This window comes from Canis lupus, chromosome 20, assembly GCF_011100685.1.
Source record: "Canis lupus familiaris isolate Mischka breed German Shepherd chromosome 20, alternate assembly UU_Cfam_GSD_1.0, whole genome shotgun sequence".
Classification (NCBI taxonomy): domain Eukaryota; kingdom Metazoa; phylum Chordata; class Mammalia; order Carnivora; family Canidae; genus Canis; species Canis lupus.
Genome location: NC_049241.1, coordinates 56218367 through 56237223, shown reverse-complemented (window position 1 = coordinate 56237223; position 18857 = coordinate 56218367). Strand labels below are relative to the sequence as shown.

General features: G+C 62.7%; 2 protein-coding genes across 2 annotated transcripts; one reads left to right on the top strand and one right to left on the bottom strand.

The window, feature by feature from the left end:
- Positions 1-1875: 1875 nt before the first annotated feature.
- On the top strand, positions 1876-5775 carry GIPC3 (GIPC PDZ domain containing family member 3). The gene is made up of 6 exons (XM_038567812.1): positions 1876-2112; positions 2877-3062; positions 3186-3366; positions 4823-4935; positions 5264-5345; positions 5473-5775. Exons 1-6 carry the CDS (start codon positions 1876-1878, stop codon positions 5622-5624), a joined length of 951 nt encoding a protein of 316 aa, XP_038423740.1. The 3' UTR covers positions 5625-5775.
- Positions 5776-10004: 4229 nt separating this feature from the next.
- On the bottom strand, positions 10005-18714 carry TBXA2R (thromboxane A2 receptor). Its single transcript, XM_038567811.1, has 3 exons — positions 18437-18714; positions 14208-15040; positions 10005-10665 (listed from the first exon to the last, which is right to left on the bottom strand). Exons 2-3 carry the CDS (start codon positions 14991-14993, stop codon positions 10420-10422), a joined length of 1032 nt encoding a protein of 343 aa, XP_038423739.1. The 5' UTR covers positions 14994-15040; positions 18437-18714; the 3' UTR covers positions 10005-10419.
- Between the last annotated feature and the right edge of the window lie 143 nt (positions 18715-18857).

Sequence of the window (18857 nt, the reverse complement as noted above, 5' to 3'; positions counted from 1 at the left end):
ATGGGAATAACGCAAGCTGCCAGAGAGCGCCGAGGAGCGCCCGCCGCCCCGGCAGCTACGACAGGCTGGGAAGGGCTCTACCGAGGGCTCGAGGGCTCGGCGGCAGCGGGGCCTTGCTGACAGGCTGACGTCACACTTCGGGCCCCTGGAACCGAGAGACAGCAAATCCCTGTGGTTTTAAGCCCCCCTCAGCCCGGAGAGACTCGCACAGCCAGACGTCGCCACCTCCCCGACCCCAGGTCCCTTGTCTGCCCCACACACCCCCCCTGCCAACGGCACAGGTACCCCCATCCCGAATTTGGAGTATATAGCAGGCGGGTCTTTATATTCTTTGAGCACGCAAGTATGTCTTCCTCGAAGAGTACCGCTTTGATGGGGTTTGGTTTTTTTTGTTCAGTTTTCAAAGGTTTGAAAGTGTACAAGTCTGTGGTTTCTAGCGTATTTACAAAGTTGTGCAATCATCGGCACAATCGAATTCCAGAACATTTCTGTTGCCTCAAGGAGAAACCCCGTACCCCTCTCAGCCACCGCACCCCCCCCCACCTCCATCAGCCCCTCGGGGACACGAGCCCCCCTGCCTGTCCCAGGACGAGCCCGGCCCGGACGTGTCACACGCGTCTGCTCACACGCCGGCGGGGCCTCCTGTGTCTGGTCCCCCACCCCCACCCCTCGGCCCCGCCAAGCGTCATGTTTTCAAGGCTCGTCCATGGTAACACACGGCGTGTTTTGCAGGCTTTTAAACTTGACATTACATTTTCTTACATTGTCCAAAGCCTTCTGGGACTTGCCTTTTTCTATCAACGCTTGGTTTCTGAGATTCTCCCAGGGCGGGAGGCCCCTCTTTGGGCCACTCCGTGGCATTCCAGGGCCGCTGACTGTAAGAGCCAACATTCTCATTGTTGGACGCCTCGATGTTGCGTCCCAGGGGATTCCGACAGGTGCCTCCCGGGGGCCAGAGCCTCCTTCCCTCCTGTGACCTGGGAGTCCATGCCTTTCCTCACTGCAGATTGCCGGGGTGCCTGCTGTCTCCGGGCACCAGACCCCAGGATGTGGCAGTGGGGAGAAGAGGCCAGAGCCCCTGCCCTCCTGGGGCTGACACTGCGGTTGTGGGGACAGCCGGGATACAGGACGATTAAGTAGAACAGTTGATATCTATCAGGTAGGGCTCAATACCAGGGAGAAAAACCTAGGAAAAGGGATTGAGAGGTGGAAGGAGCGGACAACATTTGAGCAAGTAGCTGAGGTGAGGCAGGGACCCGAGCGCATGACTGGGAGATGGCATTCCAGGCAGAAGGAACAGCACGTGCAAAGGCCCTGGGGCAGGACCCAACCTGGCATTAGAGGAAAGGCAAGGAGGCCGGTATGGCTGGAGCAGCGTGTGCCAGGGGGAGATGGGGAGGAAGGGAGGGCAGGGAGGGCGGCCGGGCTGGTCGTGCAGAGCCTGGCGGGCCTCAGGGAGGACGGAGCCCCCGGGGGCTGTGGCGGGTAGGGACAGGGTGTAGCTGAGGTGATCCCTGGTCCCTGTCCTGCCCTTTCTAGGGTCCTTGCAAGGAGTACATGGGCGCGCCCACTGCCCTGGTCCTCACTGGGGACCCCCATTTCCGCCCCGTGTGCTGCTCAGGCCCCGCGGCCCCCCCCCCGGCGTCCCCTGGGAGCGCGCAGCTGGCCTAGCAGGGCCCGCGCACCTGGGCCAGACCCCCCTCCGCGGCCCGCGGTGTCGCCTTCCCGGGAGGCTCGGGTTCCCGGATCCCCTTACCCAGCGGCTCGGCTGTCGCGCCCTGGGCCGGGGGAGGGGAGGCTGCAGGAAGCGGCGGATCCGGCGGCGGCGGCGGCGGTGGCGGTGGCGGTGGCCGCGGTGGCCCAGCTCCTCCCGCCATGGAGAGCGCAGCGGCCCACGAGCCCCGGGGCGCCGAGGCCCCGCGCCCGTCCGCGCCCCCGCCCCCGCCCTCGCCCGCGCCCGCGGAGCCCCCCGCCGCGCCCCGCGCGCGTCCGCGCCTGGTCTTCCGCACGCAGCTGGCGCACGGCAGCCCCACGGGCAAGATCGAGGGCTTCACCAACGTCCGCGAGCTCTACGCCAAGATCGCCGAGGCCTTCGGGATCGCGCCCACAGAGGTGAGGACCCCCGAGGTCCCCCCGCTCCCCGCGCCAGAGCCCCCCCCCACGCCGTCTGAGCGGGGAGAGGGGTGGAGCCCGGGGCGCGGGGCTGGGGGCCCGGACCTCCCCTCCCGGGTGCACGGGCTCCCATCAGCGGGTCTCAGAGACACGCCGCTCACATCCTGGGGGCCCCGTACCCCAGACACCCTCTTGGCTCGCCCTGCGCAGAGGGCCTGCGTCGGGGTCAGCGGGTCCCTAGCCTCCCCGGAGCCCTGCGCTGGGCCAGCTAAGAGCGGACCCCGCCGGCGGGGAGGCGCCTCTGCGGTTCCAGGGCGCGGCGGGGACCGGGGTTCCAGGTGCGAAGTCGCCGGGGTAGGGGCCGGGCTGCAGGGCGGTGCGGCTCGTGGCCCCCAGGGGGCGCCAGCAGATCCAGAATCGACCCCAAAAGTCGGTCTGGGTGTCAGGGCGCCAATGTATCAAAACTGAAAATCTAGGGGTGACGGGGTGGGGGGGGGGCTCTCTTCCTGCCCACAGCCCCCTTATCACCCTGCTCCCCATTCTCAGGGTCTCAGACTCCTTCTTGCCCCTCTACCCCATTCGGAGGGCCCCACACCCCGCCTTGGACTGGGATCCCCAGGGGCTGGGTGACCAGGCCAGTTTCATGCCCCTTTCTGCCTCAATTTCCCTCCCAGGCTCCTGAGCCCATCACCCTGGTTGTTCTGCACAGACAGAGGGCAATGAGCGCTGTCATTAACTCTGGGCTTCCCCTCCCCTTGGGACAGATCTTATTCTGTACCCTAAACAGCCACAAAGTGGACATGCAGAAACTCCTGGGCGGCCAGATCGGGCTGGAGGACTTCATCTTTGCGCACGTGCGCGGAGAGACCAAGGAGGTAGAGGTCACCAAGACCGAAGACGCCCTGGGACTGACCATCACGGACAACGGGGCCGGCTACGCCTTCATCAAGGTGCCCACGGAGGGCGGGTGGCCTCCTGGGGGCTCAGGGCCCTGGGATGAGCCACTACCTGGGCTCTGGGAAGCCGAGGGGGGTGGCTGGGGTGTTCCCCTGAGTGACTCTGGGTCCCTACAGAGGATCAAGGAGGGCAGCATTATCAACCGGATCCAGGCTGTGTGCGTGGGCGACAGCATCGAGGCCATCAACGATCACTCCATCGTCGGCTGCCGCCACTACGAGGTGGCCAAGATGCTCCGGGAGCTGCCCAAGTCCCAGCCCTTCACCCTGCGCCTGGTGCAGCCCAAGAGAGCCTTCGGTGAGGGCCGCCTGGGGCCCAGGGGGCAGGTGGGGTGCTGGCGAGGAGCCCTTCCAGAAGCGGGTTCTCTGGATGCCCAGCACAGTGGACGATGGGGGGACGGGACAGGATGGAAGGTTCTAGATGTCTCTGGTGGCATGACAGAGAGCCTTTGGCACTGTGTCAGGAAGAGGTCGGTAGTCTCTAGATTGTTATGGTCAGTCCAGCATGGGGGCGGCGGGTGAGGAGGTGTCTGGACCTGTTTGGTAACCTGGCTAGGAGGTTTTAAAGTACTGTGGTCAGGCTACGGTCCTGAGAATGTTTTCCCAAGTGAGTTCTAGAATGGTGCCTTTTTTTTTTTTTTAAAGATTTTAATTATTTATTTGAGAGAGAGAGAGAGAGAGAAAGCGAGCACAAGGAGGGGGAGCAGCGGGCAGAGGGAGAAGCAGGCTCCCATTGGGCCAGGGAGCCCTATGTGAGGCTCACTCCCGGGACCCTGAGATCATGACCTGAGCTGAAGGCAGATGCTTAACTGACTGGGTCCTCCCACAGGCGCCCCAGCAGGTAATTTTTTTTAATAGCAAGACCTTCTCAAGGAGGGAACCGGCATGTTGCTTCCCATTCCAGCCCCACTTTCCTATTTCTTTACGGACTGGCCTTTGAGTAGCACCATTCTCCAGCAAGAGGTTCTAGAAGCGCCCTGATGCATCTGGAGGGAGGTCCCAGGGAGAATGGGACAGGATGGGGTTCCAGATCTGCCGTGTTGCACAGCAGGGGACCCTGAGAGCCAGGCCCCAACGTTAGGACTGAGTTCTACACAAAGTCTCCTCTAGGTTGACCCTCTGGCTACGGGAGGGTCTCAAGCATTCCTTCTAGAGAGAGTTGTTTTATTTTATTTTTTTTTATTTATTTTATTTTATTATTTATTTATTTTGAGAGAGTTGTTTTAAAAAGAGGAGGGATGGGGCGCCTGTCTGGCTCAGTGAGTGGAGCATGTGATGCTTTTTTTTTTTTTTTGTAGATTTTTAAAAAAGATTTTATTTATTTATTCATGAGACACACACACACACACACACACACACACACACACACACAGGCAGAGGGAGAAGCAGGCTCCCTGCTGGGAGCCTGATGCGGGACTCGATCCCAGGACCCCAGGACCCCAGGGTCACCCCCTGAGCCGAAGGCAGACACTCAACCGCTGAGCCACCGGGCGGCCTGGAGCATGTGCCTCTTGATCTCACTGTCGGGAACTCGAGCCCCATGCTGGGCATAGAGATTACTTAAAAAAACGTAAAAAAATAAGAAGAGGAGGGAGATTCAGGGGAAGAGAGGATTCTCAAGGGAGGTCTCTGAAGATTCACCTGTGGACCTAAGGAGGGCTTTGAAGGCTTAGAAGGTTCCAGAAAGGCTCGAGGGCTTACACAGATGCGGGTCTGCCCAGAACGCACGCCCCTCCCCACTCTGTCCCCTGCAGATATGATCGGCCAGAGGAGCAGGAGCAGCAAATGCCCCGTGGAAGCAAAAGTGACCAGTGGGAGGGAGACCCTGCGTCTTCGTTCTGGGGGGGCTGCCACCGTGGAGGAAGTGGTGAGTGAAGGGGAAGGGAGTCTCCTGGGGCTCTTGCACCGAGCACTCGGCTGAGGCCGTGGGACCTCGGGTAAGACCCTCTCCTTCTTCCCGCCTGCTCCCCTCCCTGCCAAGTGGGTCCTCCCTGCGAGGCGGGGCAGCGGCGGGGGCACTGAGCTCTGCCTCTGCTCACACCTAAGGGGCGGGGCCTCGGAGGGGCGGGACCTGCAGGGCGTGGCGGCGGGCCTCGGAGGGGCGGGGCCTCGGGGGCGGGGCCTCGGGGGCGGGGCCGCGTGGCGGAGCGGGAGGGAGCCAATTTCTGACCCTGTGGTGGATGCTCCTCCCCCAGCCCAGCGAATTTGAGGAGGAGGCGTCCCGGAGGGTGGACGACCTGCTGGAGAGTTACATGGGCATTCGGGACCCAGAGCTGGGTAAGGGGCCAGGGTAAGCCGGGCGGACCCTGGGGGGAGGACAGCCCACGGGGAGGGCGCCGAGGCCCACGGGGAGGCCGGGGCCCGGGGAGCACCCTCACCCGCCTTCCTCCTGCTCGGCCTGCAGCGTCCACCATGGTGGACACCTCCAAGAAGACAGCGAGCGTCCAGGAGTTTGCGCGCCGTTTAGACTCCGTCTTGGGCGAGTTCGCCTTCCCGGACGAGTTTGTGGTGGAGGTGTGGGCCGCCATCGGCGAGGCCAGGGAGGCCTGCGGCTAGTCTGCCCCGGCGCTGAGTGCGGCCCCAGCCCGGAGCCCAGCCCCCTGCCCCAAACCTCCCGGCCGGTTCCCGAAGCCCGGCTCTGCACCACAGCCCGGGCCCCATCTGAGACCCAGCCCCGCTGCAGAGCCCAGGCCAGCCCTGGGGCTGAGTTTACCTCTAGAACCCACAGCAGTGTCGACACCAGTCCCAGCTCTGAGGCCAAGCCCTGCTCTAGACTCCAGGCCGGCCCTGAGGCCGAGTTCATCTCTAGAACCCAAACCACTCCTGAGACCCAACCCAGCTCAGAGACACAGCCTCCTTCCAGAGCCCAGGCCAGCTCTGAGACCAAGTTCGTCTCTAGAACCCCTTCCAGTTCTCAGACCAAGCCCAGCTCTGAGGTCAAGTCTTGCTCTAGAACCAAGCTCAGTTCTGAGACCAAGCCCTGTTCTAGACCCCAGGCCAACCCCGAGACTAAGGTCATTGCTAGAATGCAGTTCGGTTCCGAGAACCAACCCACCTCCAAAACCCAGCCCTTTCTTAGAACCCAAGACAGCTCTGAAGCTAAACCAAACTCTGAAATCAAGTTAAGGTCTGGATCCCAGATAAGTGTTAAGACACAGCCCGGCTCTGAGACCAATCCCAGTTCTGGAACCCAGCCCAGATCTATGACCAAGACCTGCCACCCAACTCAATCTGACACTGGAACTCAAGACAATCTCATGACTCAGCCGTACGAAGACACCCGGTCTAGCTCAGGAACTCCCATTAGTTCTAGAGCCCAAGTCAGACTCAAGAAACAGCCCAGCAACAGGAGCCACACCAGCTCAGGATTGGAAGATGGCTCCCAAACCCAACGCTGCTCACGAGCCCAGATGCATGCTACAGCTCAGTCCAGACCCAGACCCCAGCCCTGCTCTAAAACCCAACTGCATTCGACTACCCACCCCCATCCTGGGGCCTGGTCCAGTTCCAGCGATGAGTCCAGCTCAGAGAATGAGTCTGGTTTTAGACCCCACCCTAGTGCTACAACCGGGCCCATCTCCAGAAGTCAGACAAGCTCTGAAGCCCCATCCACCTCTGAGGCCAGCCCGGCCTCTGGAGCTCAGCTTGATGCCGAGACTGGTTCTCACTGTAGAACACAGACCCGCTCTACAATACCAGCTAACTCTGGGACCCAGACCAACGTTAAGGCCTGGACATTTTCCAGAGCTCAGTCCAGCTCAGGGACGCCACCCAGCTCCAGAACGCAGCTCAATTCTGAAGCACAGACGGGGTCTGAAATCCCTTCCAGCTCCCAAACACAGTCGGTTGTTGGGACCTCACTGAGTTCCAGAATCCAGTTAAACTCTGGAATCCACTCCAGCCCCGGGACCCAGATCAATGCAGCAGCAGATTTATGCTCCACAAATCTGCCTCACTCTGAAGGGAGGCCCAGCTCCAGGACCCAGACTGGCCCAGGAACTCAGTCAACTTCTGGAAGTCAGATCATTTTGGAAACCCTGTCAACTTCTAGATACCAGCTCCAGGCTGCAACCCAGGGCAGCTCTGGAGTCGAGCCGGACTTTGGGAAGCAGACCAGCTCTGGAACTCAGCTCATTTCTAGAGCTCAGCCGAGCTCTGGGGCCCAGATAAGTTCAAGAATTCAGCCCAGCTCCAGTACCCAGCACAGCCCCAGGATTCACTTTGGCCCTGAGACCTGGCCCAACTTGGAAACCCAGAGCAATTCCAGAACCCAGACTATTTCTGAAGCCCAACCCAGCTCTAGAACCCTGATCAGTTCTGGAACCCAGCTCAACTCTGAGACCCAGCCCAGTGCAAGAATTCAGCCCAGCCCTGGAGCTCAACTTAGCTCCGGAACCCAGCCCAGTTCCAGGATTCAGCTCAGCCCCGAGACTCAGCCCAACTCTGGAACCCAGAGCAGTTCAAGAACTCAGGCCAGCTCTGGAACTTACCTTAGTTCTAGAACCCAGACTGTTTCTGGAACCCAGTCCAGCTCCGGGATCCAGACCAGTTCCAGGATTCAGCTCAGCCCTGAGACTCAGCCCAACTCTGGAACCCAGAGCAGTTCAAGAACTCAGGCCAGCTCTGGAACTTACCTTAGTTCTAGAACCCAGACTGTTTCTGGAACCCAGTCCAGCTCCGGGACCCAGACCAGTTCCAGGATTCAGCTCAGCCCTGAGACTCAGCCCAACTCTGGAACCCAGAGCAGTTCAAGAACTCAGGCCAGCTCTGGAACTTACCCTAGTTCTAGAACCCAGACTGTTTCTGGAACCCAGTCCAGCTCCGGGACCCAGACCAGTTCCAGGATTCAGCTCAGCCCTGAGACTCAGCCCAACTCTGGAACCCAGAGCAGTTCAAGAACTCAGGCCAGCTCTGGAACTTACCCTAGTTCTAGAACCCAGACTGTTTCTGGAACCCAGTCCAGCTCCGGGACCCAGACCAGTTCCAGGATTCAGCCCAGACCTGAGACTCAGCCCAACTCTGGAACCCAGAGCAGTTCAAGAACTCAGGCCAGCTCCAGAACTTACCTTAGTTCTAGAACCCAGACTGTTTCTGGAACCCAGTCCAGCTCTGGGACCCAGACCAGTTCTGGAACCCAGCTCAGCTTCAAGACCCAGCCAAGCTCTGGGACCAAGAACAGTGTAACAATTCAACTCAGCTCTGGAACTCATGTCAGTTCCAGGATCCAGCCTCTTTCTGGAACCCAACCAAGCTCTGGAGCCCAGAGTAGTATAAATATTCCACCCAGCTCTGGAGCCCAGCTTAGCTCTAGAACCCAGTTTACCTCTGAGACCCGGCTCAGCTCTGAAACCCAGCCCAGCTCTAGAACCCTGATCAGTTCTGGAACCCAGCTCAGCTCTGAAATCCAGCCTACCTCAGAGACCCAGCCCAGCTCCAGGATTCAGCTCAGTCCTGAGAACCATCCCACCTCAGAAACCCAGAGCAGTTCAAGAACTCAGCCCAGCTCTGGAACTTACCTTACTTCCAGGTCCCAGCCTGTTTCTGGAACCCAATCCAGCTCTAGAACCCAGACCAACTCAAAGATCCAGCTCAGCTCTAGCAATAGACGCCACCTACAGACCCCTGGCCTTGACCCTAGAACCCAGGCTGATCTCACTCGCCCCGTCCAAAATCAGCCCTCAGGCCCACAACCCAGAGCCCTGACTCGGGCCCCGAGCACAGTCTCTCAGCCTCAGCCGCAGCCCCATGATCTGGTACATGGAACGCAGGCCAGTACCGGCCTGGGCAGAAGCCCACCAACTTCCCACCTGGCCCCACAGCCACAGAGCCCCTCAGCACCCCAGAAACCAGCGCTCTTCCCCAAGCCCCAGCTAGGACCCCAGAAGCCCACCCCACCCCCCATATCTGTTATCTCTAGTTCTGCCCCCAGGGCAGCCGTCCTGCATTCCCAGCCCCCTGAACCTCTAGCCCAGAGACTTGTCCCCTCCCCTACACTCAAGGAGTCGAGGTCTGCTCCTTGGGGGTCCGAGCCCCTGCCCCACCAAGGGGAGCTGTAGCTTGAGGGTAACATAATTGGCTTCCATGGTTCCCCCATCCTGTCTCCTGCCCCTCCCTCCCAGCCTGGGTCCCCTGGAGGCAGCAGGTGACCTCATTCCCCCAGCAGGTGGGGAGGGGGGGAGTGGGGAGAGTGGAAACAGGGGCTTTAGTTTCACTCGGCCTGGCTCTGAGAGGTGTAAGCAGATCCCGGGTCTGTGGAGTGGAAAGCCAGGCGTATGGCGGAGGGGGGCATGTGGGCCGGAGGTGGAGATGTTGGAGCAGGAGACAATTTTGTCCTCATGTACCTCGAGGGCTGGCAGGGAATAAAGGCATCTCCCACCCCTGCAGCTGGGTGCGTCGTTTTTGGGGGACGTTCATGGGAAGGCGGGGGAAGGGGCAGGTGTGAGTGTCCAGGGGGCTCACGTGACCACACGCGGCTCTGTGCCCAGCCCTTTACTAAGTGCGCGTGTGCCCGTGTGCCTGCGCGCACCTGATGCTGTGTAAGGCTCGTCCTCCGGCCGGTCGGGCCGTGTTCACACCTGCTGTGGGCCAGGGGCTGTGTGTTCCAGGCCCCGCGGGTCTGAAGTGTTGAGCGAACAAGCAGGTAAAGGCACGAGCCCCGTATGGAGGGGGAGGCAGGTGCTCCCTCCAGGATCCCGTGTCTTCTCTCTTTCCTCACCTCCCGGGGGTTAATCCCAGAACCCCAGGGGCCGCGGGGAGGCTCCCAGGAGATGCGACCATGGCAGGCCCGCCGAGGGCGAGGGCGCGGAGGAGAGCGGCGGGCACCCAGCGCACCCCCTCCGCCCTGCCCGGCCCCGGCGCGGCTCTGGCTGCGGCCAACACGGGGGAACAGCAATCTGACGCCCGAACTTTAAAGATTGATGATTTCCGGACCCAAAGGAAAGTAAAGCTGGGGGGGCCAGTATATATTTTGGCAAGAGAGCGGTGTCTTGCCTGTGCACACTCAATGTTTTCTAAATAGAGCCTTCTTGGGGCTGGGGAGTCAAAGGGAATCAACTGTACCCCAGGAAGCAGGTCATATCCAGGGGTCAGAGTCCCCCCATTCTCAGGGGATTCCTGGAAGGGGCGGCTTCCAAGTCCGATTTCCTCAGACACCCTCCCCCCAACATGCCTGCCCACCCTTTCTGGGTAGGGAGGGGGAAGGGATCAGAGAGGAGTTGGTGGTGGGTCCCCAGGGCCGCTGGGGGGGCCCCACCATCCTGGCATGCACAGTCTTGGCCCTTCTGAGACTCCGGGCTCCCGGGGCTCCGGGCTGGCTGGGGGGCCCCCCGTGTGCGGCCGTCCCGCTGGGGCCCTACGGCACCGGGCGCCTCTGGGTGAGCTGGGGCTGCAGGGACAGCGACCTGGGCCGCGCGCTGAGGCGAGGGTGCAGGCGACGGATCACCGCCCGGCGGAACAGGATGTACACCCAGGGGTCCAGGATCTGGTTCCAGGTGGCCACGCGCAGGTAAATGAGCAGCTGCTGCTCGGTGGCCCGGGACAGCTGTCCGGTCGGGCTCATGGCGGGCGGGCTGCGCAGCACCGTCTGGGCGATGAAGACCTGCGGGGGGTCAGAGCCGTTAGCGGGGCACCAGCCGCCGCCCGCACCCCGCCCCGTGATCCAGTGCCGCTTCTGTCGCCGCCTTGCTGGGTGACCTGGGGGGGGGGTGCCCAGCCTCTCTGAGCTTCCCCGACGCAATCTTCCTGCCTGTCTCCACAATTAAATACGGTGGAAAACAAGGCGGGTGTGAGCACGCAGAGCCCCCGCACCGCCAGCGTTATTATCCTCCTAAACACCTGAAAATTCGTAAAAATTTCATAATGTAAAACTATACTATTCAATTGCACCTTAAGTATTTAATTTTTTAAAAGCTTTTATTTATGTATTCCTGAGAGACACACAGAAGGAGGCGGAGACACAGGCAGAGGGAGAAGCAGGCTCCCTGCGGGGACCCCGATGCGGGACTTGATGCTGGGACCCTGGGGTCACGCCCTGAGCTGAAGGCAGACGGTCCACCGCGGAGCTACCCAGGCGTCCAAAAATAAAATCTTAAAAAAGAAATTTGATTAATGTTGTTTCCTGAGCACCTGCTGGGCAGTGCTGGGGACACTGCGCTGGCCACGAGGGACCAGTCCCCGCTGCACAGGCTTGCGGCCCCAACAGGAGGCGGCCAGGAAGTCACAGGGTGGGGGCGGGGGTGACAGAGCTGTGACAGGGGACACATGGGGCCTGCGGGAGGCCAGCGTGGGCGCCTGAGCTGACCCAGGGCTGGGAGCCAGTTGGCAAACTGGGTTCCCCAGGTGAGCTTGAGGGCCTCCTGGGGGGCTTATCCTCTGGGCCCATGGGGATCCGGGGCGGGATTAGAGCACCAGCTGGCCCCTTGGCCAAATCAGGCCTTTCCCCTCTTCCTGTTTGGTTTGCTTGGGCTTTTATGGTTTCATTTTATTGTTTTGTTAAGGACGTTTTTACATGTGCAAATAGTGGGAGAAAAAAAATAGGAAGGAGTTTGTGACATGTGAGAACGACATGAAATTCTCGGTGTCCTCTGGGCGCACAGTCAGGCCCACTCGCTGCCTGTGGCTGTGTTCCCGCCCGGGAGGGGACAACACAGCTGAGCCTGTGACAGACCGCGTTGAAAATACCACACGGAAAAAAAAAAAATTAAAAAAAAAAAGAAAATACCACATGGCCCTTTATGAAACAGTTTGCCCACAAAGGGGACTCAGGGGGTGTCTAATGATTCAGTGATCCTACTAGGACGGCTTCCCTCTTATGTGTAGCAAGGAAACTCCTATTCATGCTTCAAAGCCCCGGTTCCAATGGTTCAGAGCAGCACGGAGCCCATTCTGGGTGTCCCCGGGAGAGACCGGGGGGCAGGGAGGAGACCGAGGCAGGTTCTCCCCGGTCCTCCCCGGCCCTCCCTCTCCGTCTCGCCCACTCTGCTCCTCCGACATGCCAGGCAGCGTCCTGCCCCAGAGCCTTTGCACGTGCTGTGCCCCCTTCCTGGAATGCCTTCGCCCCCAGATCTCCGCACAGCCCGCTTCCTCCCCTGGACCGCGTCTTTGCTTAAATGTCACCTTCACGGAGACGTCCCTGACCAGGATCTGCCGCAGTCTCCCGGGACCCCCAGAACGGGCCACGCTCTGCTCGGAACCACGGGCTCTGGGGCTCTGGAGCATGGGTGCGAGGTTCACAGCTGGATCAAAACCAGATAGGTGTCCTAGATCGAATCTCACGGAGTCGTGAAACGGTTCCCGGGGCCCCTTTGGTGGCCACCTTCCTTCTTACAGGGCCGTGGAATAAATATTCTAAACGCAGTCCCTGTCGCAGCTGGGCCACCGCAGCCTCGGAGCTACAGGGAGGCACAGGGGCGTGGCTGTGCTCTAGCGTTATTTCTGGATGCGGAAATTTGAATTCCATGTCATTGTCACATGTCACAAAACATCAAAATATGATGCTCCTTTGTACTTTTTCCCCGACTACTTACGTATGTGAAAAATTCTTAGCAAAACAAAACACAAAGCAAAAAAAAAAAAAAAAATATGATCTTTCCATTTGCAGTGCTTTCTTTTTTTAAGATTTTATTTTTAGGGGGCGCCCGGGTGGCTCAGTGGTTGAGCGTCTGCCTTTGGCTCAGGTCGTGATCCCAGGGTCCTGGGATCGAGCCCGGGTGGGGCTCCTGCTTCTCCCTCTGCCTCTGCCTGCCACTCCCCCTGCTTGTGCACACGCAGTCTCTCTGTCAAATAAATACATAAAATCTTTTTTTTTAAAATGCATTTAAGGTTTTAAGTCCTCTCTACACCGAACGGGAGGCTCGAACTCAGAACCCCGAGATGAGGAGTTGCAGGCTCGACCGACTGAGCCCGCCGGGCGCCCATGCGGGGTTGGTTTGCACTCTAGCTCTTTTCACTCCCATCTGCCGCCTCCCGCATCGTCGCACACGTGCACGACCGGCCCTCCCCGCTGGCAAGAGCTCCCAGGGGGCTCCGTTGCTTTCATCCTCCGCTGTGTCCTCGGTGTCTACACCGCAGCCTGGGACGTAGCAGTCACTCATGAAACGCTTGTGGAAGCAGCAGATGGATACACGAGTTCATTTCACCCTCACCACCACTTGGAAGGGCAGGCAACTTTTTTTTTTTTTTTTTTTTTTTTAAGATTTTTTATTTATTCATGAGAGAGAGAGAGAGGCAGACATACAGGCAGAGGGAGAAGCAGGCTCCATGCAGGGAGCCCGACATGGGACTCGATCCCGGGACTCCAGGATCATGCCCTGGGCCGAAGGCAGGCACTAAACCTCTGAGCCACCCAGGGATCCCCAAACTTTTGAATCCCCGTAATCAGGCCTTGGGGAGGGGAGCCCAGAGCCAGAGTCACACAGCAAGTCCTTGAAGGACACGGGTTGGAAGCCGACTGTCTGACTTCAGACTCCAGACTTGTTCTGATCGAGTCAGAAATGGAAAAATGACCACCCCAAATGGCCAAGGACGTTGGCCAAGCTCCCCTGACTGGGAAAATCCGGGCAGAGCTGGGTCTCGGACCAGAACCCAACACAAAGTGGCCTCAGGAAATGTCTGACGGGTCGGTGATACTACGTAGAACGCTTTCCTTGGTTTTGTTTGGCAGATAAACTCTTATGCGTCCTTCAAAACCCCAGCTCCAGCACCCCTCCTCTGGAGAACCCGCTGATGACCCAGATGGAAGCTTGGAGCCCCTCCGCCGGCATCCCGGGCCTGGCCCCCCCTGGTTGGGGGGTTGTCTGTGTCTTATCCATGAGCTCCTCTGGGAAGGATGCTCAAACATCGGGGGTCTGTGCCCACATTTTCCTGGGTGGGTGGGAACCTGGGAACCTAAATCCACTGTGGAGGGGCACCTGGGGGGCTCAGTGGGTTAAGTGAGCCTCTGCCTTCGGCTCAGGTCGTGATCCCCGGGGTTCCAGGGTCGAGCCCCACGAGGGGCTCCCTGCCCAGCGCTTCTCCCTCCGCCCCCAGCCCTGCTCGTGCCCGCACACGGGCTCGCTCTCTCTGAAATAAATAAAACCTTGAACAAAGAGGCAACAGGTCCAGGCGGATGGAGCCCCCCCGCCCCGGGGAGGGTGCACTCACCAGCAGCGGCATCCAGCAGATGCTGGCCACCACCATGATGCCCGTGAGCTGGGCCATCATCTCCACCTCGCAGTCCCGCGGGCGCTGCTGGGCCGCCTCCTGCCCGTGGTACACGTGGCACAGGGTGGCCACGCTGATGGTGTTGAGCAGGAAGGACAGCCCCACCGAGAGGCTGCCGAGGAGCGTGAAGAGGAGGCCGAAGGCCACGTCCCCGGGCTGGGCGCCGAGCGTCAGGAAGCACCAGGAGCCGGGGTACTGCACGGTGTAGCGGCCCACGCCCAGCAGCGGCAGCAGGCCCAGCGCCAGCGCCGCGGCCCACACCAGCGCCACGGTGGCCCAGGCCCGGCGGCGCGAGGAGGCCGCGGGCCGCGAGAAGGGCCGCGTGATGCCCAGGTGGCGCTCCGAGGCCATGGCGGCGCCCAGCAGCAGCGGGCAGAGGCCGAAGAAGACCATGACGACGCCCATGAACTGGCACAGGCGGCAGCCGGGGTCGGCGGCGCGCCAGTCGAGCAGCGCGGCGTGCTGGGCCACCACGATGGCGCCGGTCACCAGCAGCCCCATGAAGTCGGTGAGGACCAGGCCGCAGAGGAGCGTGAGGAAGGAGGAGCGCGCGTGCGAGCCGCCCTGCCTGGCGCCCGCCAGCACGCCCAGCGCCAGCAGGTTGGACGCCAGGCCCGCCAGGCAGAAGGAGGCCGCGAACCAGGGCGACGCGATGAGGCGCCGCTCCTCCGCCGTCAGGTTGCTCGGCCGGAAACACGGCCCCGCGGAGCTGCCGTTGGGCCACATGGCGCCGAGCCGGGCGCGGGGTCAGCACCCCATGGGGCGCGGCGCACCTGGGGGCACAGAGAGGGTGTGCTAGGCCCCGGCGGCGCCTCCTCGCGCTCCCGCGCCGCGTGACTCTTACTGCCTCTAGCAGCGCCGCTGTCCCTGATGGTCTGGGTTAGAAGCGCGGCCCCGGCCCCCCCCCCCCCCCCGACGTGACCCCAGGACCCGATCGGCCGTGCCCCGCCGAGCCCTTGGCCGCCGCGGAATGCAGGACGGTCGGCCCGAGCGCACCGCGGCCGAGGTGAGGAGGTCGCCGGCTCTCACGCGCTCCGGGCGGCCCTGGGCCCCGGTCCCGGCTTTTCGGAAGCCGCTGCCTCACACATGTTGGGGTCATGTGGATTCTTCCCCCGTCTGCCCCCGTTTTTATAATAAGAAATAAACCCAGAAATCCAGTTCCATTCTGGGAACAGCAGCAAAAAACCCCGGCTCACTCGGAGCAACAGACTCCCCAGGGACGAGCTATAAATGGCAGCGAGAGGGACCTGTCACCCTCCGGGGCTGCGAGACGAGGCGGAGACGCCCGGGCCCCGCCGCGAGTGTGGACGGGTGTGGACGGCTGGACCGGACGGGGTGGCAGGGGCAGGGGGGATGTCCAGGAGAAAGAAAACGAGGGACCATTCTGGAAACCGTTCCCGGTGCCCGAGAAGGACAGGCCGGGGGGCCTTCCGGGGGCTCCTGGCGGCAGCTGGCGGGTCCCCAGCCTCCTGCCCTGGTCCGTGCACCGGGCTCGGGTGGGCAGGCGTGGGCGGTACGCACGCAGGTGCCCGGGGGGCAGAGCCAGGCAGTGCCTACGAGGATCCCCACTTTGCAGAGCCGGAGCGGGAGACACAGGGGTCAAGCCTCGTCTGTCCCACTGGCTTGAGTTGACCTGAGATGTAAATTCAGGCCTTGTTATGCGTAAGCCCATTCGCAGGCCCGGGCCTGGGGGGTCCGGGGGCGTGGGTGTGGGCACCCCCCATTGTCGGATTCTTCTTTAAGGGGTAGAATTTTCTACAGCGGGGTCCGGCCAGATCTGCACCCAGGCTTGGCCACGAGCCCCCTCACGGCCCTGCTGAGCTTCAGCTCCCCTTCCTGTAAGCAGGGACGGTGGGAAGGAGCCAGGCGAGCGCAGGGCCTGCGGGTGCCCGTGGGTGCTGCCGTGGCGCCGGCCCTGGGGTGGGGGGGCCCCTGCGGCCGCCAGCCCTCGCCCCCCAGCTCCCCTGCTCATCGCTGCTTTGGTCGGGCCCCCCTGCGCGGCTCCTTATCGCTCCTCATAAATCACCCAGGCCCTGAGCTTCCCTCCCAGGCTGTGAGCCAAGGCCGGGGCGCTGGTGGGGCGGGGCCTCCTGGGCGGGGGTGGGGGTGAGGGGGGTGGGGTGGGAAACCGAGGCCTGAGACCCACAGGGTCTTAGCCTCCCGCAGGGCAGGGCTTTGCCCTCTGCTCCTGCAGCGAGGCCTTCTTCAGGGCCTCTCGGGCCCGGGCACCCTCTGCCTCGGGAGCTGCTCTGCACCGTTTCTGAACATTCCCGGGGACTCGGGCTGCGCCTCCGCGTCCTGGGTCTCGCGGCCCCAACCGGGTGTGGGGGTTCGTGCACCAGCCATTCGCGGGGGGCCGCACACCCCGAGACTGCCAACGGCCTCCGTTGTCTGAGAACAAACCTGTGACCCAGAGCCCTTGGCGTGGCCTCCTGGGGCAAGCTGGAAACTGGCATGACTCCCCCTGGCCACTGCCGGTGGTTTCTAGTCCCCCCGCAGGTTCAGGTGATAGCGGCCGTCTCAGGTTCCCCAGGCACCCGGGCCAGGCCAGTAGGGGCACCGGGCACGGCCTCCTGCCCTTCCCAAGTTGTCTGGGAGGGATGGCGGGGCCCTCACCCTGCAGGGGACTGTCCTCGTCCGCGCGAGGTCCTGAATCAGCACCACGTGGCCCTTGGGGGAGTCCAGCTCCAGCTCCCCGGGCCTCACGGGAGGCATGGACCCCAAGTTCCCAGGCCGGATTTGCTGGACAAACCCAGGCTTCCAGGACCCAGGCGCGGGGAGGTGTGGGCTCCGAAGCACCAGGGATCTGGAATCCTCCCAAGCTGGTTCTGGAACCCCCGGAGGCCTCAAATTCCAGTGGCTGAGGTGCCAGCACTTCGCCAGGCATGTGGCAGGGCCCTGGGTTCCAGAGCGCGGGCCTCAGCTCCCGGTCCGTCCTGGGGGACGACCCTGCGTGGTGGTCAGTCCACCTGGGGAGGCCGCCCGTCCTGCCCCGTCCTGCCCCTCCCGCGCCCAGGCCCCTGTGGAATGTGATCTGGGCTCCCAAGCGCCAGGCCCCTCCTCTGTCCGAGGTCACCAACGCCCAGCGCCCCTCCTCCCGCCCCAGGGAGCAGGCCAGCCCCCCATGCGTCCCTCTCCTGCGCTGCAGCCCACGCACTGGGGCCCCTGACCTGCCCCTGCCAGGCTGGGGGCGCTGCTGCTGAGCCTCAGCATCCCCCCTCCCTGAAATGCAGAGAAGGGGGACACCGAGTGGCCCGCTGGCATCTGGCTGGCCTCCCCAGGCCTGACCCGCTCCCACCCCCGCCCGGTGAGCCTCTCCTGCTCCTGGGGTGCTCCCAGCTTAACCTGTTGGCCGTGTGCACGCGTGGGGCGGTGGGGGGCAGCCCTGCGGCGGCCCCAGCACATTTTCTGAGTCCTGAGTGCTGTCTAATGACCGTCGCCGCCCTTTGGTGTGACACCACAGGGGCCCGGCCAGCCCAGGCCTGATGCAGACCCGTGGCTCCCGGGCGCGGCGCCCCCACAGACACCCACCCAGACACACCTGCCGGTTCCCAGGCCGCCCCTGCCCACCCTCCCACATCACAAGGCTCAGTTTCCGGGAACTTTTTCCTGTTTGTGACACCGACCTAGCCCTCACCTCAGAGGGTGCAAAGTGGGGCCTCCACAGTCAGCCCACTAGGTCTCAGCCCAGCCTGGGCCTGACTCAGGGGCCCCCTGGGAGCCTCAGTTTCCTCATCTGTACAATGGGTGTGCCCTCGAGGGCTCACCACCCACGGCCAGGGGGTCTGTGCAGGGGGGCAGGTGCGGGATGAAGGCCCCGGGGCTTGTGGCCGAGGTTAGGGCTGCACAGTTAGTGATGGTGCAGACGGGCGCTGAGACCTCGCTGCCTGTGCATGCGCACGCGCGCGCGCGCACACACACACACACACACACACACACACACACACTTGCTCACAGCCACACCCAGACCCTTGCACCCTTCCCGCGACACCAGAGGCCCCAAGTGGCTCCACGCTCGTGGACCCCGGGACACGCACACGAGCACATCCTCAGCCACTCCGGGGCGGTGGCACACCTGGTCTCAACACCCCCCCAACACCCACACCTGGGCCGGCTGGTGGGGGGACACACCCACCCAGGCCCCTCCCCTGACCCGGCGCGGGTCTCACCTGGAGGTGGTGATCGGTGGGATGCGCTGGGGTCGCCGCGGCCGGGAGCGGGCCCAGGCCGGAAGGGCGGAGCGGGGAGCGGGGCGGCCGGGCCTCCGGGGCCCCTGGGGAAACAGAGTCACAGCCGGGGGCGGGCAGCTCGGAGGAGCCTCGCAGGGCACAGAGGGAGGGCGCGGCGGCGCAGCAGGCGGGGGTGCGCGTCCCCCGGGGCTGGGGGGGCACGAGCCCTCCGGGCCGGAGCGGGTCCGCGGGGGCTGGGAACGGCCAGGCCCGGGGCTCTCGCTCCGCCGCCCGCGCCCTCTGTGCCGTGTGTCCGTCCGTCCCTCCATCCGTCTCTCCGCGGCCCCGCCCCTGAGCTGGCCACGCCCCTCCGGCCAGCCCGGCTGCTGGGGGTCGGTGGGGGTCGGTGGGCGCCCCGGGT